This window comes from Echeneis naucrates, chromosome 7 (genome assembly GCF_900963305.1).
Source record: "Echeneis naucrates chromosome 7, fEcheNa1.1, whole genome shotgun sequence".
Lineage (NCBI taxonomy): Eukaryota > Metazoa > Chordata > Actinopteri > Carangiformes > Echeneidae > Echeneis > Echeneis naucrates.
Window position 1 is genome coordinate 15,945,086 of NC_042517.1, and position 27,715 is coordinate 15,972,800.

At 42.5% G+C, this 27,715-nt stretch overlaps 1 protein-coding gene across 5 annotated transcripts in view; it reads left to right on the forward strand.

Moving 5' to 3' along the window:
- LOC115046032 (protein bicaudal D homolog 2-like) overlaps positions 1–27,715 on the forward strand; it is a 42,847-nt gene that overhangs the window by 1,416 nt on the left and 13,716 nt on the right. For 4 of the 5 annotated variants that reach the window (XM_029506109.1, XM_029506111.1, XM_029506110.1 and 1 more), the window contains exons 2-5: positions 15,687–15,899; positions 23,480–23,632; positions 24,245–24,459; positions 24,548–24,794. In XM_029506109.1, the coding sequence (XP_029361969.1) occupies positions 15,687–15,899; positions 23,480–23,632; positions 24,245–24,459; positions 24,548–24,794 (828 nt within the window). The remainder of the gene's footprint in view (positions 1–15,686; positions 15,900–23,479; positions 23,633–24,244; positions 24,460–24,547; positions 24,795–27,715) is intronic. The other variant, XM_029506112.1, reaches the window with a different exon arrangement.

The window sequence follows — 27,715 nt, forward strand, 5'->3', positions numbered from 1 at the left end:
TGGGCCAGGGAATCAGATAAAGGATGTGCCTGTTTTTCTGAACAGTGGCTGGACTTAGTCCCTACTGTTGTATCACACTGTGAAACCGTCTTCACTGGAGCAGCAGTTTGTCAGTGCGTTGCGAATTCGATTAAATATTGAATCTTCTGAAAATTTTCTCTGCACAGAGTTCCTGCTTTGTCACAGGCTTGTTCATGGTTACTCACATCCTCCTTTGAGTTATGGGTTCTTCCTGTGTCCTTCCACAGGGCCAATCAGGCAACCAACAGCTGACAAAGCTGACTTGGTGGTAAGCCCCTTCTTGCCGTAGTAGAAATCTGCTCATCATTCTCTTGGGCTTTGTGCTATTCAGAGAAAAGAGACATACAGAGAGCTCTATGCTTCTCCCTCCTCTCTGTCTTCCAGTGGCTCTCTCTTTCTTTCTTGCTAGTGGTTGCTATTTCAAAAAATAGGAGGTCTGTGGGCTTCCTCAGCAACTCCTGCTCAGATTCCCAAGCATTTCTTTGGCAAGGAGGCCCAGCTCTGCCACAGGAGAATGACAGCAAAAAGCTCTCAAGCTCTGAATAGAAGAAACAGACTGGAATTGGCTTGAAAGAGTCACCATGGCAGCAAACGAAAAGAGAATATAAAGAAGTAGGGACATTTTTCTGGAAATGTTTTTTTTTTTTTTTTTTATACATACTTGCTTCAGAAATAATATATCATTGTGTGTCTGGGAGGACTCATAATGGTGTCTGGTCTCTTCTTCTGTTTCATAGGGAACAAACATCACCCAATAAACTCAATTGTTTGCTGTGGTTGAAGTTCTTTCTTTTCCATTTGACTGGGGTTATTTTGGCTGTAGATCACTGATCAGATGTTAATGTCTGAAAGACCACTGCCATGATCCTTTATTCCTCTACCCATCCCCCCTGCCCCAGCCTCTGTATGAAGGGAAGAAGTGATGCTATCAAAAGAGAAATACAAACAAATTCTTCTGAGATCCCTCTCCATTTCCTCTTTATTGTCCTCAGGAGAACAGTCAGTAAGGGGGAGCAAACACAAGATAAGCTACTGTTGCTGCAGGGGCTCAAATTAAAGCTTATCTCAGTGGTTGGTTTCCACTTGGAAATCCAAACTCATAATTCAACATATGACAAGACAAATGTTACATCAGTCACTTCGTGTTCTGATTGTTGGGGGACCTTTTGCAGAAGGTTGGTCAAACTGACCTGTGTGACTTTGCCCTCAGCTGCTGTTAAAGCACATAGGACAGTAATTTGTTTGGTCAGGTACAAATGCCATGTCTTGAGTACATGGCTACTATTTACACTGTTGGTGGCTGTGTTTGGAGGTCTCTTTTCTTTTCAAGGATCTAGACAGACTGGAATGGATTGTCTGGGAGATGTACAGAGTAGCTCAACAACGGATCCAGTGACCATAAACCTGTCCCAATAGAAAAAAGCTCAGATTTATGTGTATTCATAGCCACTTAAATGCCCAGATCTTAGATTTTTGTCTTGGTTTGGACAGGGACAACTGATCAGAAATCACCTTGACAGAGGGGCAAACATCCCCTTTCCTTTAGCCAATCTTCACTCCCTTGGACAGGACAATGATTTTCACTCCTTAACACACCTACACATACACACTACTCTTGAGGGAGGAAGATGGAGGAATTCTGTTGCTTAGTAACCTCACAGCTCTGAGACTAAATTGGAGCAGCCATGCTGTTTCCCCAGCAGGTGCTACTTCCAGACTATGCACACAGCTTTCTACAATAATATTATATAGTCATGGTATATTGCTGGAATTAACCATTAATTGGTAAATTCTATTAATTGGCTGCTCCTTTCTCTTCTCTTATGTATGCATCATATTCATATATAATTAACATTTGTTACCAGGTATGCAGCTATGAATATGTTAATTGTTTGCTGCATATCAACCAACCTCTCCCTTTGTCACCTCACTAAGCTGGCCTGACAAGGAAATCCCTCTACTGGAACATCATAGTGAATATGAGTTACTTGGTCCACTTCCCTTCTGCTACCTGCTATGGGAAACTGACTGGAACACTGCTAACTCTTATTACATCCACTTGACTGGTCATGTATTATAATCATACAACTTTTACTTACAAATTTCATATTAAACAAATTGAATATGTCAGACAGAATACTGTGTATTTAACTCAACAGTTTACAGTTTCTATTTAATCAAATACACACTGTCCAACTGTGAACTCGGATAAGGGCATACCTGCTCACGTAGATGAAGACTTGTGGACTTTTACCCAGTTACTATACAGATTGCAGAGTACAGGTTCAGACACAAGGTAAAAGTAGCTAATGAGATTACACTACAGTGTAACGGAGTGACAGCGTGAGGTGGTGTTCCGTCAGCTGTTGTTGATATTCTTAAGTGAAGCTATTCAGATGACATCACGTGCCACACCTCCATGGTTTAGCACACATCTGAGGGAGGTGTGTGCAGTCTGTACAGAGATCTGGAGAGGTTGTGGCATCTGTGATTTTCTTGACCTTTTGACCCGCTGCCTTTTTTTTTTTTTTTTTTTTAGATCTGTGTGAATATAACAAATTAAGTAGAACACAGAGGATAAATGACATCATCTTTAATCGAAAGACCACAGGTCATCTGACTGTCCCCACTTTGTTTGTTTTTCTGATACCAAGGAGCTCATTGGGTCCGTCAGCGATCTCACTGAAGTCATCCAGTTGCCCACAGAGCCTGCTCAACCACTGAAACACCCCTATCAGTGTAGCAGCAACTGCATACTGTGTTGTGGAATTCAACAGGACAATCAGCACCCTGAATATTGTTAAGCTCAGTAAAACCTGGGATCTCTGTGCTCTGCTTGCTGGACCTTTGTATGTTTGAATCCAAAGGGGTTAACGGGTCTTGGATGTTACAGATGAAGGGAGGTTAAATGCCAGCAGAACACAATGTATGACAAAGGAACGACTGAGAGAGGCGTCCCATTGTGGCTGTGTTTGAAAGGATTAGTCACTTTTGTCCCTTTTGAAATGGCAGATCACTAAAGGATATATCCCAATGTCCTTAAACAAAGATATCTGGTGTGACTCTAAGCCCTTTCTGTGGCGTTAAATGAGTTGGATGCTGATTGGACGTCAGTTTAGAATACAAGGAGGACACAAAGTCCACCTGGTCGCTTACATGAGGAGTAATAAATAAAGTCAAGCTCATACATCTGGATTAGCAAACTAGGCATCAGCTCATTAATAAGTTCCCCTCTCTGACTATCATCCGTTGTTTGTCTCATATGTCAGCCAGTCTTGCAGCTCATCACAAACTCCAAATCATTACTGTTTAGGACACATTGCTCAGTCCTTGTTTGTGTTCAGTTCTGGTTTTGCGTCTGTTACATGGCATTTGCTAAAACTTTTAACATTGTTTGGAGTATTCTGATCGGCCCTTTTATCCGTAGTGTCTTTTGTCGGATGACAAGACCGCAGTTAAGGGGTAATCTTTTCTAAATGGCACTAAATAAAGTCCCAAATCCCCTACTCTCTGGGCCTAAGAGGATGAATCCCAGCCGCTATGCACAGGGCTTACTGAGGCCTGGGAGCCTGCCAGGCCCAGCCACATTCATCAGGCTCCATAGCCAGCGACAGGTAGGTGCATTTTAGTGTAATGCTGCACAGAGATTGTCAGGTGCTCTTGGCAATCTGCCATGTTCTCTTTCACCTGGCCCAATAGCCTACTACACAGGCTGCCAAGCCTAGCAGTCTGTTCTGAGGGCTGTCAAGCCTGGCAATCTTTTTATTTAACCTTTACCTCAACATGACTCAAAAAAGTATGCAAAACATTGTCAAGTCCACCCACACAGTAACTTTACAAAAATCTTCCAGGAAGAATGATCCACTCCCAGGCAGATATAGCGCTCCCTGTCACTGGACAGCCATATGGTGAAGTAATAAGGGAATCAGCGTGCCTTGCTTTATGTATAGTAGTCCACTGCTAATCTGTAATGAATTTTAAAAGCTTTCTGTCTGTTAGTTCTAACTAACTTTTCTCTAAAAATGGCAAACAGTTCCCACCAACATACATACCAAATAAAAGCTCAGGTTTTAGGAGGTTAAATGAAAACTTTCATACCTTTGTGAAATCCTGCATAGGTGCAGGGTAGAGACAAAGGAACACATAATCATGGCCCTTGTAATGAAGGTGATTACTGACTGTGCGAGGTTGAAACTGTCTGATAGAAATTGTTGATGTATACACATAGAAGAGCATAGCCTTGTGACTTGACTATTTTTGCGTGTTCCAGATAACACACAGAGACTCGGCCCTCTGGCTACAGTCAATATGATCAAAGTTTTTAGGTAATGCAAATAAACTGTGTAACCCAAACAGCTGAAGAGCTAAGAAATGACGATGATTTAATTTAAACTATTTCATATGCTCGATCCCTGGGCAGTTGGAAATGTAGCACATAGTAAGTTTGAAGTACTCTATTTAAAAATCTCTTCAAAGATTTGCTAAGCTCAAATGTATGTGTAGATAAGTGGTATGGCAGCCCAGCAGGGTCATGATTCTAGCATTGTAATCCAATTTGTGAAGACTATTGCTGGATCAGGAAGAAGTCCAGGCTAAAAGCAGGAGATGAGGTCAAAGTAATGACTGTATGCCTCTGACAATACAACATGGTCCAGTCAGCCAATGGACCAGTCTCAAGTTTCCATTATCCTACGCTGCATAACCACAAGAAATTATTATAAATCCCTCAACAAAGAAGCCTGTGTGTATTCATCTGAGTTTTCATTGTTTGTGTAAGAAACACAATGGCTAATTATTCCTGCTCTACTACATGTCCAATTGTTGTGTATAGTTTCATTGTTTCTGTTGTGTTGCATATTTTATGTTCACCAGCTGATAAAACATTCATATTATTTATTTATTTTTTGGATTAAGGTAATCAGAATTATTTTCTGTTGCCTTTTGAATGGGTTTAGCATGTATTGGGGTAAAACACAGCTAATGTAGTAGATGAGTTTACCACCTTGCTACTACACTTTTTGGGCACAAGATAAGAAGTTGCATCATAGATGAGGTAGATACTTGAAACATATGCTGCAATCATAGCTGCAGGCCTATGGTGTACTTTTAAGGTCAGCTGAACCAGTTCAAAGCAGGGACATATTTATTTCTGCTCAGATTGCAGTGCCTTATGTAAACCAATGAGTCAGCTTGGCAGCTAGGTCGGGTTTAAGTTGGTAACTGTTTGTTTTAAGCGCTGCCACGATCATTACTTGAACAGAGTCTTAAGACTAAGTTTGTATCTGTATCACATTGTCCACAAATCATTTTCTTGTGTGTTACAGAATCCAAGCAACATAATCAGCAGAGAATATCATATTATACATTTCTCTGTAGCTTTGTGATTTGATACAAATATTGGCTATAGGTAACCATACTTTAGGGCTTTTATACAATCTGCGCAAAGCTCAACCAAAATGTCCATCTTCCTTCTATTGAAACTTAACTCTCCTGCCCCATGACCTGCATCCTGTTTACTCTCAATGAGCTTTTTATAGCAGATGGGGAAGCATGTGAAATATGACTCTGTATCAGTCCGGATATCTTTTAGTTCATCAGAGGAAATGACCACATGACGGTCACCTGGTGAATTATTACCAATGTCATCTCTTCTGAACGAAAAGAAAAATAACTAAACTACAACAATATAGATTTTGTCTGATTGTTTTTTTTTTTTTTTTTCCTTTTCTAGATGTCCTTGCCTTTTCTGCTGTGTTAATATCAGCAGTTGTTATGCTTTTCTTCCTTTCACAGTGCCCTTCTGGGCATTACCACAGCAGCAAAGACAGGGACTGACATTCAGTAACATTGTGGAGTCAAATAGTTTTAAGCCATTTTTGCATTTTCCAACGACTTTAACTTTCCTCGCCATATCTGTGGATATTTAATATATGTGCTGAATGAAAAATGTAGTTGGGCACCAGCAGATTTTACTCCCATACCACATACATTGAAAATATTTTAAACTACATAATAGTGGTTTTGCAAGTTTCCATCAAAAACCTATGGGATTATTTAATTTTAACAAATAGTAAGCAATATGAAATGCATAAATGCTGATGTCCTTTTAATGCTCTTTTTCAGTAACATGTCCCCACAATGAGGGATGATTTACTTTGAAAGGTTATGAAGTAATTTTGCCCTTTAGGATATGTTTATACATTTATATTTTTGGGAACGAGAAACAACCCCTAAGAGGTGGGACACACACATATTAGCATGTGTGATGAGCAGGAATGAACTTGTGCTGGGTATAAGTGAACAGATGGTGGGTGCCCTGAACTCCACCCCTTGATAGACACACATATCTGAGCAATGTGACTTGCCCCACCCATAATCTCCCACTTTTGTTATGCAGTTTCTTCTTTGTGCTTTGTATCAGGGCAATACAAGGTTCGGTGCAGTGGCTGAAGCGATCATGGACATATAGACACGCAGTTGTCTCTGTTTAACATGAGACACACCCATCTCTGGAGTCTATGAAATTCTGCATAGTCCAGTCATCTCAATTATCCCCTGACTGGGAGAGAAGCAGCTCTTTTCTCACATAAATTTATTATATCGGGGGCGATGAGGGCAGCTTCTGAATGGCATCTTCTTGTTTTAATAGACCATCTATTCAAACATTTGTAAACTCAAATTTAAAGGGCCATCGCCTTGGGGGTCCTTCAACACCACATAGCAATCAGAGAACAGCAATGTGTTTCCAGTCTCTCCAGACCCCAGTTCCACTCCCCGCCACCATCACCCTCGCCTCCACCTCGCTCCTCAGGCTCCTATTGGAAATAGGCTAGTTTAATGTCTCCCTGTTGCAATATACAGAAGTCTCAGGAAGTCCACGCTTTGAAACCCTGAGGGCTGGTGCAACAGGGGTGTGGGGGGGGGGGGCAAATGGGGAATAAAAAAGGCATCTGGCTTGGAGGGGGTGTTGCACACCCAGGCAGGGGGCAGGTTGTGTGCAGCAATAACAGCATTAGAGTTCAGGCTCAGAGAGAGCAAACAGAAAAGGAGAGGAGGGGTTTTAATTGGATGTGTGCCAGTCTCTCAGGGGTCCTGGAGAAATGGGAAAAGCAGACAGAGAATTTTTTTTTTTTTTTTTTTATTTTGGGGGCAGGGGTGCGGGGTGCGGGCTTTGGTAAATGCATGGGTTTCCTGTGGGAACCAGTGTGCTGTCTTTTAGGTGGGAGGAAAACAACCATTCCTTTATCAGTTGTCTTAATGAGTTTAAAGTGCATAAAAACCTCTTATCTTTTTTTTTTTTTTTTTTCAAACATAGTTTGATAAAAATTTATCTTGTGACAGAACTGTTTTCCCTCACGTGTGCAGTGTTCACGTTAGTTCATTGTTTTCGAGCTTATCATTCATCTTCCTATGTCTTTGTTCCTTAAATAGCCCTCCAACATGTTGTTGGTGAAGGGATTAAGGTATTGTAGCATGCATTGTACTGGGCACGGAATGAAAGAATATATTGTACATACAAAATCATTTGTGTGACGTATTCAGATGCTGGTTTCTATTTACTCTTGGGTACGTGCACACAGCTACGATCTGGTCTTAACTCAGGTAAGTAGCTTTATACAGTCTTTATACAGTGACATGGTCACATATGGAGGGCTTGCCATTCTGATCCAAGATTTAACCTCCCTGGATAGAGAGAATGTGCAGTCACATAAAGGTCCTAATTACTGCAAATGAGGAAGGGAGGTCATTAGTCTCTGTCTGGCTGTGAACAAGGGCAAGACCTGCCCAGGAGACTATGTTCTGGGTTTGGGTGGGTGACTGGAGAGGAAAGAGAGAGGTTCAGGGACAACACGTGGAAGAGATTGAGAGATAGCTCAAGCCATGTTCATGACTGAAATGGTGGGAAAATTGACAAAGTAGATTAAGAATGATGGATTGTATTCAAGTACTAACACGTGAGGTACATTAGATTGAAAACAAGAAGAAGAAGATAAATGGAGTTTCTGCTGACCAAACCCCCACCCTGTCAATTCTACCTCCTGATTGATTAAACATGTCTCGGCACTAATGGATGAGGTTGGGATGACAAGGGGAAAGGCTTTAGGGTGTAACGTCAGATATTCATTCATAAATGGCTGGTGGTTGGTCAGGTTAACCATAAACAAATGCACACAAGAATACATTCACTTACTACAGAGGTGTCCAAAACTGGTCCTGGAGGGCCACTGTCCTGCATGTTTCAGATGTTTCCTGCTCATCATCAAGCTCTGCTGAAGTCTGATCGGGGGTCACTCATTTGGATAAGGTGTGTTGGAACATGCAGGACAGTGGCCCTCCAGGACCTAATTTTGACACCTCTGACTTACTACTTAACTTACTACCCTCTTTTCCTGCAAACTTGACTTTGATTTTTGGAAGAAAATTTTATCATGTGTGTTGATGTGTGTCTAAATTCATGGATGTATCCATATATTTTTATGGGTGTGCCTGGCCCCAGATGCTCCCCTCCTAATGTCCAACGCTGTTGAACTATGGAAGTCAGACTCCACAGGGAGAAGTGTCTTTGGGGAAACAGGCTGAAATATGCACAAAATAGAGACCCGGTCTGATCCACTGCTAGTTTACAATGATACAAGCTCGGCAAGGTAGCAAAGAGCAAAATTAAAAATACTTCAAAGCAACCATAGACCAACACGCTCCTGTGCAAACAGATTTCAGATTCGGGGTGATGGGACATGGGTGAGGACCATGCCAATGAAGGAGGGAGGAGAGTAAGCTCTGCTAGCCTGAGCTCTGAAACAGCCATCTGTGTCAGTGGCACCATTCTGCCCTGCCTTTACCAACTGCCTGTCACTCCGTCACTGTAATTGCCATGGTAACCACAACAATGGTTGTTCCCCTGGGGTGTGGGCGCGTGGACCTGGGAGATCTCAACTAGACGCAGAATGTCAGGCAGAAAGGGGGAATCGACAGGCTGACTACAGGGAGGCACAGATAAGGCTGACTATGCATTGCAAATGACTGAGGTTGTGAATACCCTGAACTGGATTTCAGATGGAACATCGCAGAGATGTGAACGATGATAAAGAGTCCAGACTCTACCTCAGACGGCGATGAAACAGAATGCATCAGACCTATTGAATCTCTTTTTCTGTAGAATATTTAGCAGCTGAACAATGGACCCCATAGACAGCCGGGGGAAAACTGATCCTTCATTGGGATTAATCGACGACTAATATTAAATACTGAAAACAAGAGTAGATTTTAAAGCCATGTTGTTCACCTCTGAAATTGAACAACCCAGAATATGCTGTTTTTCATTGTGGAAAAGAAGAAAGAACCAAAAACCTTTCCTCTATACATGACTGATTTTGTACGATGCAAAAGCAGCCCTCTCCATTGTATTACACAGACCCTGAAGTCGAAATAACTGTCCTCAGGTCCACATTCTTTTGATTACTGCAAACGGCAAAATGGCTGTTTTCACCCTGTAATAACACAGGAGCCAGTCTATGAAAACCTGTACAGAGCCTTTAGGCTGGCTTAGACACTATAATTGGTGTCCTCTTTTTTTGCAGGTGTTTCACCCTCATAAAGTCGGTGTTTCTCTGAGCTGCTGTCTTTGAAAACATGTAATGAATATAGATCAGCAGCTTGTTTGAACATGAGGTTTCATCTGACCAAAGATGAGCTTCACACAGAATCTCTAATACTGACTTCACATTAGTGGCCTGTGTGGGAAGATGGAATAAAATATAACATGCAGTTTTTCCCCAGACAGGTCTGATGAAAGTGTGAACTAACGCTTCATCATCACAGGCCGATGTAAACAGGGAAAATATATGTAGGGATTTTGTCTTACTGAGCTCCTGCAGCCCAATTAAGCTACTGTGATATTTTTGATGGTTGAGGGCAGCTTCTTCAGAGAGGCATGCCAAGGGGCCTCGTAAGTCTGATTAGTGCCTTGCTCATATGCAGAGACCTGTCTATAGATATGTGTGCTTTGTTAGCTTGTGACTACCATTTTTGCCAAAGTCTCCATCCCCTCTAATGTCCTCTCTGTCTCGCTGTGCAACCCAGTACATCCACACCCTGCCATGCTTTTCTAGGTGTTTTTAGGAGGTTGATGTCTTTCAGTTTTCCGTCTGCTGTAGGCTAAATCATTTCTTTTTAAGGAACTAGATCTTGCAAACTCACATGTATGGGTATGTTTCTCCAACCTTTGTTTTCTTATATTCCCCGCAGAGTATTTTTTTGCCTTTGGCATGCAGTACATTGTTTGTATGTTTTGAAAACTTGGGGTGCATGCATTGTTGGCAGAACCCCTACAAGGCTTTGAACCTTTATCTGAGAAAGGAAAGCAAGCCCCGACACGGCTTTGAGCTGCTGTTCGGCTGTGCTGCAGGGCACACAAGGAAAATTGGAAATGCATGTCTGTGTGTTGTATCTGTGAGATTGTCCAAACCTGTGTGTGAATAATAACCCATTGGTTCAGAGCTATGCAATGAATCAATGTGGCTTTGTGCCAGGCAGCAGCTAATATCTCTGTCTGACTCATTTGCATTTCACTCTTCCTCTTTTCTTTCTTTTTTTTTAACTTAGAAATTATACAAGCTTATTTCTGGACCTTACAAAATTAGGATTCAGATTTGCTGATGTGGTCAGAAGTTACCAGGGGGGAATTCAACCCAGTCGTGGGATGAATGTGAAACTCTGTCTTTCCCATTTGCATCACACGCCCACTGAAGAGTGGAATCTGAAGTAAATAAATCACTTCTCTGTTCTATGTTCAAGCAAGAGTTATTGGCTTTGGCATGACACGAACTAATCAGTAACAGTACTCACAGTACATTAAGTTAACCAAAACAAGCATCACTGCCACGTGAGATGGGCAGCATTCCTCACAGAACCAGGTTAAACAGCCTTCTGATGCAGAAATAATAAGACGAGCTATGATGGCCCAAAGAAATAAACTTGCTCTGGTGAAGTGAGGCTGTTAAGTGTTGAATCAGTCTGAAGTGCTAGGTCATACACGTGTTGTAGGATGCTGCGGGTTTGCCAGATGTCTTTTGACCCCCTGTCCCAAGAAACCTGTATTCTTAACAGTTGATAGTGAATAGTTAAATATAGAAGCAACCCACACCTCAAAGCTATTTATCCCTTCAGCGTCACTCGGCTGTGCAGTGGCCTGTGAATGGCGATCGAGAGAGAGACGGAAACGGGGCGAAAGACAGCGTGTCTGTTCATCATCACCAACTCTGAGTCCACGTGAGCTGTGGTTCACGAGGCCGGAGAGACTATTCAGTGTCTCTGTTTATTTTTTCCGCTGTGCTCCACCTCTCTTCCTCCACAGCGACAACCCTGATAACACTGACCAGCTCTAAGTGTTGCTGAAACACTGCTTTGGCATTCTGGGTTAAACTCAGCTCTCTGGCCAACCCAATGAGTAACTAAAGTCATCTAAATGCCACGGCTGTGGATTGGTCAGGATTCATCACAGCCTGTCTTTGTCATAGCACAAGAACGCTGCTGAGTAAACTGAACGTCTCAGCTCCAAATCTGCATCTGCATCTGGAAAAAACTCTTCGACTGCTCTCATATCACGTTTCTGCATCTGGAGGCTGTACCATCTGCTATCTCACAGAGGGCATGTCCTGCTCTGCCCTGTCTGGAATCATCTAGTGTGATTATCATGTCAGCAGTTTGCCTCAAAATCAATGTTTGGATAACAGAAGCTGTCTCTCCACCTTTTTTTTTCTGTCATATCAGACTATATTAAATTAAAACTTTCCATGGATATGCCATTGAATGACGTTTGTTGACTTGTTTTTTTAATGATTTACTTATATTGTTTCTTGCTTTTCATAGTTCATGATTTTATTCTTCCTTGGGTTGTCTCTGGATTTTTATCTGTACATGTATTTTTTTTTTTTTTTTTTTCTTAAGGACACATGCCAACTCATAGAAGACATTTTGTAAAACAAAATACCTAGTTGATTTATGTATTACCCCACAGGATTGTCTGAGGGAAAAGTGGAGTTTTTGATCTGTCTCACTACTGTCAAACTACTTGTCTGGCTCCTCTTTCTGCCTGCCTGACTTTTGCATTTCTCCATCGTCCTCTACTCCCTGTCTTTTTGCAGTAAATGTTACTTTCCTAGTTCTTCTGCACGCCAAAGGCAAACAGCATCAGACCTAATTCCAGTGTATATTTACTGGGGTTTGGTTTTCAGGCAGGACACATCCCCCCTTAAATTCAGCCCTATGTACAGTTTATGTGCTTGTGTTAATTTCAGTGTACCTGCTGCATTAATTCTCAGTAGTCACATCTCCTGAAAAGCTCCGCATGCCACTCATTGTTCCCCCTTAATGTTACACAAACCCACCACTCTGCGATGGTAACAGGAACTGAAAATAGAAATTCAGATTTGGTCGACTGCAGCTCCACAGGGCCCCTGAGACCTGCATCATTGATCTGTTTGTTACCTGTCAGAAACACAGAGCCCATCTCCCTCGTGCTCTTGACTCACCGGATTAGAGGCAAATACGCAGGAGGTTTCTGAGCTGGGGTGAAACAAGAGTGCACTTGGTGGCCTAAATTGTCTCTGCTTTCATTGCATTCCATGCAAGGTGTTGCACTTAAGCAGTGGGGCTAAAGCATCCAGAAGCCAGTGTTTAGTCTTCCCCCTTTATTATTAAACAGGGATGAAAAAAGCAGAGAGATGTGATTGACCACTGAGTCTCACCTTCTAATCAGCGTTCTTGGCCTTTGAAAAACTGTCTTCGGTCAGTTAAGAGGAGGACACAATGAGCAGAACATGCTCTAACATGCCTTAAAGCACAAATATCAAAGCAGTCTTTGTTGAGTTTATGATAGTACCATCAAAGAACACACCATTGTGACAACAAGTTTTATTATTTATTTTTTTCAGATAGGCAAACACCGTGGGTGGAAAATAAGCCACTTTACCAGAGAAAGTACTGTTTTCATACAGACTACCAAAAACGCAGTCATGGCAACGTACTTCTTCCTCAAATTAGTCAGATTGTTTGCTCCCACACGGACGTCTTTATTTACACTTCTGAAAGCTTCCATGTGTTGATCAGATGATGCTTGGTTATGGTGAGAGCAGTGTAAGGGGAAGTGATTAAATCATTCTAATGGCTAACATCTGAGGTGACTTGTCTTATTTTATCATCTCCTCAGTCACGTGATGTTTTTGATCAGTCATTATGTACTTTGAGCCTCCTCATAATGCAGCGTCGACTACAGACACCAGCGCAGCAGGGTGGCTCACCACATCCCATAATATATGCCCTCATCTGGAATCAGAACTAGTGTTCTGTGGAGCATTTATGCCTCTATTGACTTTTGGTCATTGAGTCATAATGTAGGCCAGTTGTCTGTGAGGAAAATCTGTGAGGCAATCCAGTCCAGACATTATGCTAATGATTAAAGACCTGCCTTTGATTAGCTTTACAAGAGATTAATAATCCATGCTCACATGTCTAGTGTAAAAAAAAAAAAGCAACATATGGCAAGCTAAAGATGAATTATAAATTGGGTAGGCAGCTCAGTGGGATTAGAGGCTTGGTTGCGCGTGTCCCCAATTTGCCCTCCCCTAAAAGTAGCCTAAACCCATGGTTGGGGGAGCTAAGATTAAAGACCTTGAGTCAATGGGCTTTAGCCAGCGGCTCTACTTCATGTTGGAGGGACAGGTCTCTCAGATTGGACTGATTGGAGGGCCTTCGAGTCCCTATCCACTATGTGCCAAGATTATAATTGATGGGATTCCCCCTGCTTTCTGATTGGGTTAATCCTGCCTCCTGTAAAGACTTTCTAATCAAATGCAGACTCCTGCTGATGAATGGTTTAACTTTTGGAAAGGAGGGAGGAGGTATGAGGAAAGTCTTTAACACGTTTATATAGAGTTACTGGCATGAGTTGTTTATTGACAGACATGTTTCTTATTAACTTTGGTTGTAATATTACTGAAGCACCTCCCAGTGGTTAGTGTGATCACAACACTTTTTTTTTCTTCTTGTTGAAGAAGATATGTTGTAGATCAGCAACTAGTGATTGCATTTATTATTTTACTATGAGCCAATGAGCAGATAAAAGTACATTTTTAAATCTAACGCCATTAATTCCCAATTACAATGTAACTTGCTGTCTGTTATGTTAATGTTAAGGTTAACAACAGTGCAGCAGAAATTTGGTTCACTCTATTATTTATTTTATTTTTGCCTCAAATTTTTAGCCATTGAAACTGACTTAATCAACTCATTTCAGCACTCGTGTGTTGGCTCTGTTATGATTTCATCTGTTAAAGGGCATTTAATCACTTTTTTGTGTGTAATTACCCAGAAAGCTGCAATCAGCAATAATGTGGATGCGTTTAAAGAGGTTTGCCTGGGGATACATTTTTCTTAAAAGTAAGTCATTGTGTGTCGACATGAGTTTGCAACCTCTTATATTTGCAATCTCCCCGCATGGAGCATCATCCTTCCTGGATTGTGAGATATTTTCTCTTGCCACCATGCACGAGACGTGATGTCACGCATTTCTGTAACCCATTAAACTAGTTATATGTATTCGTCCTGCAAGTAGGTCAGTTCCATTTATACAAATTTCCAGATTTTCCTTCCGTTAAAGGAATTACTGGGATTAATATGATACGCAGTGAAATTGAAAATCCTGCAGCAGCCAGTCACGTGCATATGTGAGGGAGTAGTAGCAGGTCAGATTGCGCTGCAGATGCAAACAAGGTCAGATTTAGTGCCTCAGGTGACTTCAGATTACTGGCTGCACTCGAGCTGTGAGGCTAGATGAGAATCAGAATTTCCATTGACTCCCTGCTGATTACAGGAATGGAAATGCAATCTGTAATCAGTACAATGGCTATTTTGGAGCAATCTAACCTAGATTCTGTTGTGTTGATGCCTGCTCCTTCTCCCTCTCTCCATCTGCGTTGTCTCTGTCCACATTTTTTTGTTACTGCCTGGCAGGCCATTAACGAATTAAGGTCAAAGCAGAGGGAGCTCTCATAGTAGTCAAACACTATTTCATTTAGTGAGCACTTCTTCCTTTCAGCCTTTCTACAGAGAGTATCCTCATGCAGCATGCAGCGGCTGCAGCCTATATGTCATTCATAATCATCATTTAATGTCTATAGAATTCACCCCATTGCGTCAATCTGTAAACATCAAATACTATCTGGTGACCTTGCTCAGCTATGAGTGCTCCTCTTCTCAGGAACACTGGTTTATTTGCTCTACTTCTCCTGTGTGGTTTTCCCATCTGTGCAGTCACTGCAGAGCACGTGCAAGGGAGGCCGCCATCCTGCAGGAGGGAGAGGCGGTGGAAGGGGGGGCGGATGGGGGAGGACGGGATGATGTAGCCCAGATGGAGCCTAACTGATTATCTCTACAGGCAATGGCAGTATTTTAGGAGGGTTTTCTTTTAATTCTCTGTCCCCAGCTGAACCACAGTCAACTAGATCATTGTCCCTTTGAATTGACCAACTGGCAAATTAAGCTTTTGCCAGTTACAACCCTCAGTTTTAGCAATTTAACAGCCAGTTAATGGTTCATCTGATTTGTATCTGATTTGTCGGCTTATTAACAATACACAAACAACAAATTCTCCTTTACTTTATCTCCAGGCCTTTGGACAAGCCTACTCCAACCACAGAAAGGTAGCAGCAGATGGGGAGAGCCGTGAGGAGTCCCTCATCCAGGAGTCAGCCTGTAAGGAGGCGTACTATGAGCGGAGGGTCTTGGAACTGCAGACCGAGCTCCGCCAAGCCCGCAACATCCTTGCCAACACCCAGTCTGAGAATGAACGCCTGAACACCATCTCCCAAGAGATGAGAGAGGTAAGAGAGAAACACGTTGCAGGTCATTTGCCCTAGCTGTGACAGTTTAAAACAACTGTGTTAAATTTGGTCAGCTGGAAATGTATCACAAGACACAGGAAAAAAGCACTTGTGTTTATAGCTGTTCGTCAGAAGACAATTTTTACGTCAGCACTTTGAAGACAAACTCAGTTCTGAGTTGAAGCAGAGGACTGTGTCTGCTCTGTCTGCCTGCAGCTTTTGGGAACAATGGATGTGTTTGTTGATGCTGTCATCTGTTTCATTTCAGTTTGTCTGAACCTGAAACATAACAGATATTCATAGATTATCACTTTCAAAATTTTTCTACTTTTTTTTTTTGTGTGTGTGTGCAAAGAATAGTTTTAAATTATCGTCGGGGTTGCTGAGGCTTGTCGTCCTCTAGCATCACCAGCCCAATGACGACAGTACGAGGTGGAGCCCTGCGTTCAGTTATTACTGCTCCTACATTCATTCAGCTATAGGCCTTTTTATATTGCTATGTGATCCTGTTTTATGCAGGGCTTTCTATTTTGACATGCGAAGACAGGAGAAATCACTCTGTGATAACTGTCGGACATAGAGCAGGCGGACTAAAACAACACCTTACCTTCAGGCCTGATGTAAAGGGCTCCACCCTGTTGTGCTCTGGGGCAGGGCTAGACTCACATACACAAAAACATTGGTACCATGAGAAATGTGCTGTTTTACAAAAGACAACAAGAGCTTGCATGTCTAATTGGTCAATTAATCTTACATTAGTGTCACTGAATGACAATAATGTTTAAATTAGTGACAACAAACAACTCCACCCTAGACAAGCCTTTACCAGCTCGGTCGATGCAGTTAACTGTTTGGCACAAGATCACACGACTGCAAACCTAACTGCATCTACGAGAGTTCTCTGTTACTGCACTTGTCAGAATAATATCGGGTAATGACAAGCTCAGCCCTCTCTGAACTATGAGAACCAAAGAGGAGTGTGGAAATTAAAGAGAAACCCAATTTTCATTCAAAACAGTCATCCTCAGCTACAAATTACAATTCAAATTAAAATTGATGTATTGACCAGCCCTATAAGAGAGCAAAGAGCAAAGGTTGGAATTAAATAAAATAAATGGAATTAAAATGAGTAAGGAAGGGGGGAGTATCTGTATTTGGTGCAGGAATTATTTGGTTCTGACCACTCTTGAGTTTGACAGAATTTTTAGACTCAGTGATGTTATATTTTTTCCAAGCATGCCTTTAGCCTTTTTTTAAATTTCTCTATCTCCTCCTTCTGTATAATGCTTAGTTGTAGGCCTAGTAGCTCAGCCCAACAATACTGTAAAGCTTCCTTTGGTTGTGTGCTGTAGATTTAGGCGGGTCCACTGTTTTCGCAGGTCATGTCGGTCATTCCAATCTAATTGGTAGGGAGATTGTGGGAAACAGGGCCTCCCCTCCCGAGTCAGTCAGCAGCAGGCTTTACTGCTGTTTTCTCTGAGTCGCTGTTTGAGACAGATGTCAGTGGCATTTCTTACAGAGATTAGTGAAAAATACTTGGTCCTTCTCAACGATTTAAGTTCCAGAAACCTATAAAATTCCCCTATAATTAGGTCAACTGCCGCTCAGCTCTGAATCCAAGTTGGTATTAGAGAAGCAAGATGTGCCAGACATGTTTTTGAATATAGAATGAAAATAGATTCTCTTCTTCTCTTAATGAGACAACTTGAACATGGTAAATGTCTCCCTCTCTGCAGCGTATTTACTGAAAAAATTGGAAATATAGGTTTTTCTGCTCATCTTGATCTATGGTATAACTATTGCTGCACTGGGGACGATAAAGATGGCCTCTCAGCAGGTGCCTTTTCCATAATACACACTGATGCAACGCCATGGGCTCCAGCCAGCTCTAATTGGCTAAATAAAAAGGGCAAGAGTGTAAATCGTGCTATGTATGGGAGATGATGACACCCTTTTAATGGCACTTCTGTGGGTGTTAGGAGTGTGTGTGGCAGGCAAATGGAGGAAGCTTGGGTACTGAGGCTGGCATTGTGACCACACTGACGGGGCTGAAAGAGCGCTTTGTCTCCGGGGTTTCAAATTAGCCTAAAAAGCTTAGGCTGTGAGGGGGGAGACTGCATGGCAACGAGAGCGGTGCGAAAGAAAGAGACGGAAACCTAAAATCCGTTAAAGAAGGAGAAAAGTTTAATGAGGGTCAATTCAATGCTGAGGAAGGATGATTCCATTTTCCTGGGACAGCAATGGCTAATCATATTGAGTCAAGAGGGTAATTGTCTCAATATCATCATGGAATGCAACTGACAGTTGAGCTGTAACTGTTTCCTTTTGTGTTCAGGTTTTCTTTCTTTTGGTGCTGCATATTCACAAAGGTCCTGTATAAAATAAGCAAATGTAATCTGATGGTGTTACTCACCAATCAACCAATATAAAGTTTGCAAACTCCACAGATCCAGAAGCTTTACTCTGTACAGAAAAGGCTTTTGTCTGTGCACAGGACAGCCAATTCACTGTCACACAGTTACAGCATATCAGCTGGTTGCATACGTCACACTTAAACATGCCAGGCATTTTCTCATGCCAAAGACTCGCATGTTAGCCCCAAGCACTGATAAGATGGATTTCACTGCTATGATTCGGTCTACAGGATTAAACCTCCACAAAGGGCCAGTAACATTGTAAGGAGGTGTACTCTAATAGGCATGACTTCATTAAATTCAATCTCATGTCTGGAGAGGAATGCACCCATTGTGATGGCTGCCATTATCCTCCGAGGACGGGGATTGCCATTGCCTGCCTCTCAGGAAATTATCAAGCAAAGCTGGAGATAGAGAGGCTGAAGACTCTTATCAGCAGCTCTTCAGTTGCGCTATTCACACTCATCACACATCTAATGTGTTTCCACCTTGAGCATCAGCACGCGATTGCTTGCAGCTCCTCATTCACATCATTCAGTATGCCGTGTTGGCACAGTAATGCTTGCCCTCCATTTAAGAATCACTGACAGCCCGGTGGTTGAGCGGTTAACACGCAGGCCATGTTATCCCAGCATCCCAATTTCAATTCCAACCGAAGGACCTATGCTGCATTTCATTCCTCTCTCTCCCCCTACTGCCTGTTACCCTCTCTGCTACTCGCTGTCTTCAGAATAAAAGCATACATGAAAAGTGAAAAAAAAAAAAAAGAATCACTGATTTAATTCACATGCTCCAACCATTGGACCCTCACAGTCATATAAATAATGGCTATTGTGGTTTTGTCAATAAATGAAATGTGGAAGCTATATAAATGTTTAAAAAGATTGTTTTTTTCCACCTCATTGGCACAATGACTGGAGCATAATTTAAGTGCAACTTCAACTGGCTGGATTAAACACTTGACAAGCAACCATGTAACTCTCAAGCAACAAAGCAACTAATTTTTCTCTTTTGGTAACTGCTTTCACAACGCTCTGAGTTCCCAGATCAATGAATGCCAATAAATCTGTAACACACACACACACACACACACACACTGTGTCCTGCACAGTGATTCAACTAATGCTTTGGACATGCTCACATGCACATTTCTCCACTTCCATCAAAGTGACCTCAAAATCTCTAATTCACTATAGTGAAAAAGTGCATGTCCATGTCCAGAGTGCAAGCCCGCACTCTCTCTGTGGGCCTGTCAACCGTCACACGCTGGGCAAGGAACCAGCATCCACACGGTCACAAGATTCCTTTCACTTTTTATTTTTTAATTGCCTCCTTGAAAAGTGTGATGGTGTTTTCCTCCCCTAATGGAGTATGGGTCAGCTGAATAAGATAACGGAGAGGAGGGGGATAAAAGCAGATCTGCTTTCACCTACTTTCTGAGCTCTGACAGCAGCAGCCCCTGAGCTTCATTATGCCTGTGCTGTCTAAAGCCATACTGAGGGGGCTCTGAGCTGCACTGCATCTGTGATTCATCCCCTGAAGGTTATCCTGAGATGGCTGTGGCTTCGTAGAGTTAGATTTAACGTGGGATGATGTGACCTTGTTGCACTGCAGAGCCTATGGGACATTTAGTTCACAAGTTTATTTTTCCTTCCCCCACCAGCGCACTGAAGTCCAAAAGTGCGACATGATTATCATGATCTACAAGCAGAGGTGAATAGGGTTGTTCTTGCCCAAGACATTTTCATTTTATCTAATCTGATGTGATGGAGCTGAAGGCCAGCATGAAAATGGAATTCATTAAATGAGACCAGCTGTAGTGTTAGTGAAATGGCAAAATGGAGGTAGGTTGTATCAGGCACAGAAGCTGAGCAGCGGTAAAATAAAGACAATAGTGACCTGATGTGCTCTTGTTGTGCTGCCATTTTTAAGGGATGGTAATTTAAAAAGAAAACATGCATGTGCATTTTACTGAAGTGCAAAGTGAGTGGGACGAGAGGAATTGAATGGAACTGGATATTGAGCCTGTCTGTGCTTTTATAGTCTGGGCAGCTCTTGCTAGAGAGCGAAGCCAGGGGGTAGGGGCAGTAAATGTGGATTTTACAGAAATGTAAGCTGATTTCTTTGGAGTTATAAAGCAGCAGAGCCTTTAACAAAGCATTAAAAAATCCTAATCTACAGCTGTGTTAAGCCTGAAACTTGACGTGATGGAGCTCTTTCCCATAGAAATGGAAGTTACGGCAGCTCAAACACGTTGAGAAATTCACTCAAAGCCTTGGCAGGATTAAAGCAGGCTCAGCCTCACTGTGCTGTCAAAAGCATTTTAGTAAGAAAAAGAAAGCTTGAGTTGAAGTTGAAGTGAGAGTTCATACAATTCAACACTTGCTGACCTACAGAAATGTGACATTTTTGCAGCAATGTTTGAGCGAGACAGATTTCATGAGAGCAGAAAACAACTGTGTGTTATTCGGTCTATCCGTACACTCTTCTTGCCTGCCCTGCAAGATCACGGCATGACAGCGCAGCCCGGTATTTGTTACTGCCACCCACCTTTCGTGGAAATGACACTTTGGTCTTCATGTGTGTGGTGTGTGGGTGTGTTGAAGCAGCTGTCCAGACGTCACCTGTAGTGACAGCAGGCAGGGGGTAATGACTAGCCACACACAGAAGCCCTCCTCTTGTAGCAGCTCAGACGTTCTTTAGAAAATCACAGCTCCAGTGTCTAATCAGACACCATTTACATTCCCAGGAGAAATGTGTGTCCCATGTCTGATTAAAACGTTATTTACACTTTATAGCAACAGTGCAAATGGCCACTACAATCCTGAGTTAATTTACTCTAATCAACTTGTGTGCGGGGGGCGGGGAGTGTCCCCCCCCACATTCCCCCAATACACGTACACAGTCTCTGAGGAGATCAGTGGGGCACAGGATATGGAAACAAGGTGAAAGGTCATAACCCTGGTTTGCATTGCAGTCAGACAGGAGGAGGCTCTTAATCAGTTTCTGTGGTGGCCTGTATTCATCAGCACCAAACAGCACTGACCCTCCAGCTGAGGCAATTAACCCTGACCAGGAAGAGACCTTATCACCCAGCTGGTCCGGCTCTTTGTAACTGGCTGATGGGATAATATTCAAAATATCTATGAAATAATTCAGAATATGTCAAAGCTACCAAAGCTGAAAGCTAGAGGGAACGAATCTGTTAACTGACTGATTCCTGCTCCTTTTTTGGCTTTAATTCATTTCTCCGTCAGAAGTCAGGACTACTGTATACAGGCTTAGTGGTTGGACTGATCTGCATTGGAGGCTCATGCATTATTCAGTAATGCATCAACATCATGGGTTTCATGCAGCATGCTTATATTATTATAAGCACCCATGCTTATTTGACATGTGCAACACCCTGATGAATATTAATGCACTTTCAAACATCAGCCTCAACTCAGCTCTGCACACAGTAATTAATAATTTCACAGAGCAAATGAGGAGCACGTGCACTTCATCAGTGGGAATTTAGCAAAATAGTATTTGTCAGTGGACTTTTCTTTCAGTGAGCTAAAATATGCAAGTAATTTGCAATTACAGAGAACATAATTATAATCTCCTGACTCACATGAGTTAGATATTTTACAGAGCAAATTCTTTATCACCAATGCTGCATTAATTTGTAATACTCCACTATGAATAGTGTGCGAGAGGCAAATTTTGGCAGACATGGTGGAGATCAAACCACTGAGCTTCAAGTTTCTATGCATCAGGATACTTGTCACCACCAGCTTATTACTTGCTCTGTTTCAAAGAACCACAATTTCTTTCATTCAGTTTCAAGGCAGTGATGATAAAAGAAGGACTGACTTCCCATGGACGTTGAAAAGATCGTAGATCAGGGATTGTGATACAGCCACGTGGACAGTGTGAGAGGAAGGGGCCACCTGGTGAGGGATCACAAAGCTAATTGTCCCTCTGGTGTTGGTTTATCTCTGCCAGCTCTCTCAGAGAGAGACGACCACCGCCCCAACACACACACACACACACACACACACACACACACACACACACACACACACACACACACAGGCAAATCCCAACCTGTACACACACACTCTTAAAGTTACATGCTCGCTTGCATGCATTCAAGGTCACTTCAAGCGCCACTGAACACAAAGATCTGTTTCACATGCTTTCCCACCTCTTTCTCACATTACACACACACTCACACGTATGTGCATTGATTCAGCTCAAAAAGAGTGAGAGGCACATCGTCCCTTAGCAAGTCTCCATTACCTCAGAGCTTTTGTCTTGTGTTTCTCTGGCTAAGATGCCCCACCCCCCACCTAAAAGGCAGGATGATTCTGTTTTGGGGTGAGCCAGGAAGATGGGCAGGAGGGCTGTGATAAACCAGTAAAGAACAGGATGTAGGGTAAACAGGCAAGAGATCATGCAGTAAGGACACAGACAGCTCAGCAGGTTAGATCAGATCCTTCTGGCTTTCAGTCAGTGTCAGTATCTACGAGCGGGGGAAGGGCACCACTCTTACCACTCTGGCCTTTATATAATTAATGATGCCTTTCCTGGGAGAGCCAGTTGTCCTTGCTGTACATTATCAACACTGGTGTTTGCTTCTAATAGCTACTATATTAAGATAACGTTAACACTCTCAAAATGGTCATGGTCATAACTTCTGGTTTGAATTTGTGACCCTCTGAATTCTTCAGTCTTCAGCCTGCAGAGAATCAAACCTAATCTATGCCCTCTTCAGAAAATTAGACCATTACAGAGCTTCCTGGCCATTGACCCAGCACTTTGAATGAGATAAGTATGCTTCAGTCTGTGGTACCATCAGAGCTGGCAGTCATGCTCACTTGTGGGCCCACGGCCCAGAGAGACACCTGGTACCTCCTTCTCAGAAACAAACAGACGCACACACCAAACACAGACATATACATACAGACACACAGCCGGTACATCCAGATGGGCGCTCTTTCTTATCTTGCAAGATTTAGTACGTTAAGGAGCCAACGTGACAACAGCTACACTAAAGCAAGAATATCCAATCAATTAATCAGCATCTCACCCACACTCAGTCAAACAAGATTGAAATAGTGGTCACTGACAGCTCTTCCTCTTCTCCCTCTGTTCTGCCTACTTCCTTTGGCGCTGCAGAACAGCCAGATGGTGGAGCTCCAGAGGAATCAGCTGCGGGATGACATCAAGGAGTACAAGTTCCGGGAAGCTCGCCTGCTGCAGGACTACACTGAGCTGGAGGAGGAGAACATCTCGCTGCAGAAGCAGGTCTCCGTGCTCAAACAGAGCCAGGTGAGGACAGAGCAGCGCTGCAGCTTTTAGAGTTTAAATCACAGAAACTGTGGTAACGACGGGGATGCAATATAGAAATGAGGAGGGATGGGTTCAAGAATTAATGTGAAACCTTCTTCCCTTTTTGCTAATCAGCCTAAACTGTGGTCATCATCATTCAGACTCTTTAGTGAGGCTTAATTAAACTGATAGCCTCAGGCATCTGCTCTGGCTTTTTTAAACACACATGTACTATACACTGTCTTACAAGAGCTCAACAGCCCTACAGGCCCAACCCCTCCTTCAGGGACTACATTGCCATAGAAGCACAACCTCTGTAATATTCAGATTCAACTACGATAGTGCCAAACATTCTCTTACACTGTGAAGTAATAAATAACTTTCTTTGTTATTCCCAGAGACAGGGCTGCCGTCTGACTATGGAAGTGTTTGACAGACAGTATAAATAGGATCCAGTCAACCTTTTATCAATTAACCGATTAAAACTGTCTTTTGAATAATGTAACTCTTTTTCATATAACTGGTTTGCCATCCATTTTCATACGAGCAGCATGTACCTTCTCTGTGAATCCAAAACTCTTTATAAGTAGCTCTTTGTGCTACTCTGGTCAGGTGGAGTTTGAAGGGTTGAAGCATGAAATCCGTCGCCTGGAGGAGGATACTCAGTTCCTGAACAGTCAACTGGAGGATGCTATCCGCCTGAAGGAGATTGCTGAGCGTCAGCTTGGAGAGGCTCTGGAGACCATCAAGACAGAGCGTGAACTGAAAGCATCCCTGAGAAAAGAGCTGTCCCACTATATGACCATTGGAGACACTCTGTACCACAGGTAAACAACACAAACAAGGTCCTCACCAGTGTCAGTGTCCTCTGTGACAAGTAGTAAATCACACATTGGTCTCTTGTTTTTTCCTCAGCCCACTTAGCATCTCTCTGGATGGCCTCAAGTTCAGTGATGATGCCGCGACTGAACCTAACAATGATGAGGCTCTCCATGGATATGAAAATGGCTTCTCCAAGCTGGCCAGTGTCATTGCTGAGGACAACCGAGTCTCCACTCCCAAAAAAGAAGATCTGTTCCGTCCTGTGCCCAGCCTTGTTGACGACCTGCTGAGTGAACTTAATATTTCTGAGATCCAGAAGCTCAAGCAGCAGCTGATACAGGTTGGTTCACCATGGCAAATGGAAAACATTGTCTGTTAATGGTCCAATTACCAGTTCATTTCAGTAAGTAGTCATCCATTCTGTAGAGAAGAGAGAATTAAAATTAACAAATTCAAGAGCAGATTGCTCTTGTAATATGACGTTCCTGTGCCAGGGTTCATTTAAGATATACTCAGGAGTACATCTTAAATGCACCTTATTTTCCTCGTGTATATATGATTCACCATTACGTTGCTTCATTTAAACCTGTTAGCACAGAATAATAAGAATAAGTATGTTAAAGGTGTGTATGAAGTTGGGAGTATGTAAGTGGAGTTCTTGCTCTCCACTGTTGAGCCTGACTGCTGGAGGGATCTGAATCCCTTTACAGGGAAGTGTACACAAACTTGACTGGGCTGCAAAGCAGCAGGTGGTGGCATTGGAGGACCTGCCATCTGCTTGCTCATCACCCCACGAGGCCTGGTCCTTGCGTGACTGGGCACCATGGCTACAAGAAAGTACCGGGAACCTGTGGATAATAATTTTTTAGACAGCTTAATATTAACCCCTTTACGCAGAGGCCCTTTTTGGCAATTTCCGCCTGTTTTGGTATCACTGCAAATAAAGCTTTATAACTTCAGATGTAGTAATCCCAGAACTATGGCTGATGGCTTAAATGAAAGAAGACATCTGTACCTTAAAATATGGAATTGAGTCATTCCCTTAAAAAAAGGGCCATTGAAAAAACTATATTTAAAAAAAAATAAAAAACGGGTTAGAAATTTTTTGTGAAAACAGTGATATCTTAAAATTTTCACTATGAAACAGGTTGAATTTTACACATATGGTTCACACACTCCCTGTCCACGTGTACCAAATTTTAGATTGATAGGTAAAACTACTGAGGAACTATAGAGTGTTTACCAAACAGTGCCCCTTGGCAATCTCCAGTGTGCCAAACCTATCCAAAATGGTCCATTTTGGCTAAAATTCACACTGCAAGATTTCAGTGACATATACATTGGAGCCAATCACAGACATGATCGCTTTTAGGAACACCAGCTACAAAAGTAAAATTTCATTTGAAAATTGCATCTATAGGGCTGAATATATGGTGTCCAAAATCTATCCAAACACGAATTTGACCTATTTTTGCCTGTTTTATGAATGCTCGTATTTCACGGAGACAGAAAACGACGTGCGACTTTTTTTGTTTTTGGTGAGCAGGCTTGTTGAAACCTTTATCGGGAAATAAACTAAATTTTTTCACTTTGGTGTTGTTTCTATGACAGTATACGATTTTTGGAGGTGAAAGAAACGGGGTAAAGATAGTACACATATGTTTACAGTCCCTTTGTTGTTGACGTGATGCCGCTTGTTGTCTTGCCGGTGTGTCAACCGATTTGGTTTCCCCCAAATTCCTGTTCCCCTTTACGCTGATTTACTGCTGAGTCGTGCGTAGTTGCTAAGTTACCGTGCGTACTTAAAGAAGAAACGCAAATAGAAACACAGCTGGGTGTACGGAAAGCGACGTGGAAAATGAAATGTGTAGGTTACTGGTATGGTTTTTATTATATAACAAAATAAATTGAGAATGCATTTGTTCGGCTATTCTTTGTCAGTCTTTGTGTAAATGGATGCCAGCTAGCATAGCTGTGCGAGTGTAGCCTACGTTAAGCAAACCTCACTGCCGGATTACTTACACTAGTTAGTCGCTTCGAAATGGACTGCTAGCTAACTGGTTAGCATGCTCGGCTGAGGAACTGATGACATTATTTTTGACCTATAACGTTACTATTGCTTATCGTTCATTTGGAAACGGGCAGAGCACCTGCGAATGACATATTTCTGCTCCTCACCTCGGATTTTTCGTAATTCACGAACTCGTTGAATACAAGTGTGACCCTTTTACCATAAAGAACATACACTCACATGACAAACGATCATCCTGGCCGCAGAGGTCACGTGGGGTGCGGGAGCCAATCCCAGCTCACTTTGGGTTTGACGTCATCACGGTTAGGTCAGGTGACGTAAATGTGAAATGGTGAAGTAGCGCAAATGTATGCTGCAACTCGAGCAGCGCTGTGGCGCAGCGGTAACGCTGGCGCCTCGCACCTAGGTGGGAGGGGTTCGATTCCCGGCTAGGGTAGGTGATGTGAATGTACAATGTAATGTAATGTGATGTAACCCCGGGGTTAAGTAATGATGATGTTAATATGTATACATGATGTAAATGTAATGTAATGGTGATTGTATAATGTACTGTAACCTAAATGTATGTAATGTAATGGTGATTGTATGTAATGTAATGTATGATATGTAAAGGTCCATTCCCGGTGTGGGCACCTGAACCATTAACGGAGTTAATTGGTTGCGAGTAATGGACTGGGCTAATGCAGATACGGCGCCCCCCCCAGGACCTAGGCCGAACCAGACCAGACTGGTGACGGCACCCCCGCCTGGAACGGACCGAGACCAGACCGCAGACAGGACGTCCACAGACTAGACCAGTAAAAGAACGAATCACTGAGATGATTTGTTTATGGAAAAACAATTTTAGTGATAGTTAAGATTATGTTATAGTTGAGTTGTTTTCTTCCCAATTCTTCCTAATTGTAACCCCCCCAAACAAATGTTTTGGCCACCGAGCCTTCGCTAAACCCCGCCCCCATTGGTTACTGTTGCTATGCTAGCCTGTTGTCTGGAAAATGTCCAGTCAGCATCAGTCCGGTGATCAGAAGGGAAAAGAAAGAAGAATAAGAAAATAAAGGGTTGAGAAATTTTCTATACAAATGTTAAAAAGGTGGTGACGGTGAATTTGGGACGAGAAACGTAGAGCAAGGTAAGAAACAGGGCCGTTAGCTTGTAACGTAAGCTAATGCTAACGTCCATTAGCCTAGCTTGTATTAAAGCCCGATACAAAACGTTATCTTTGACAGGAA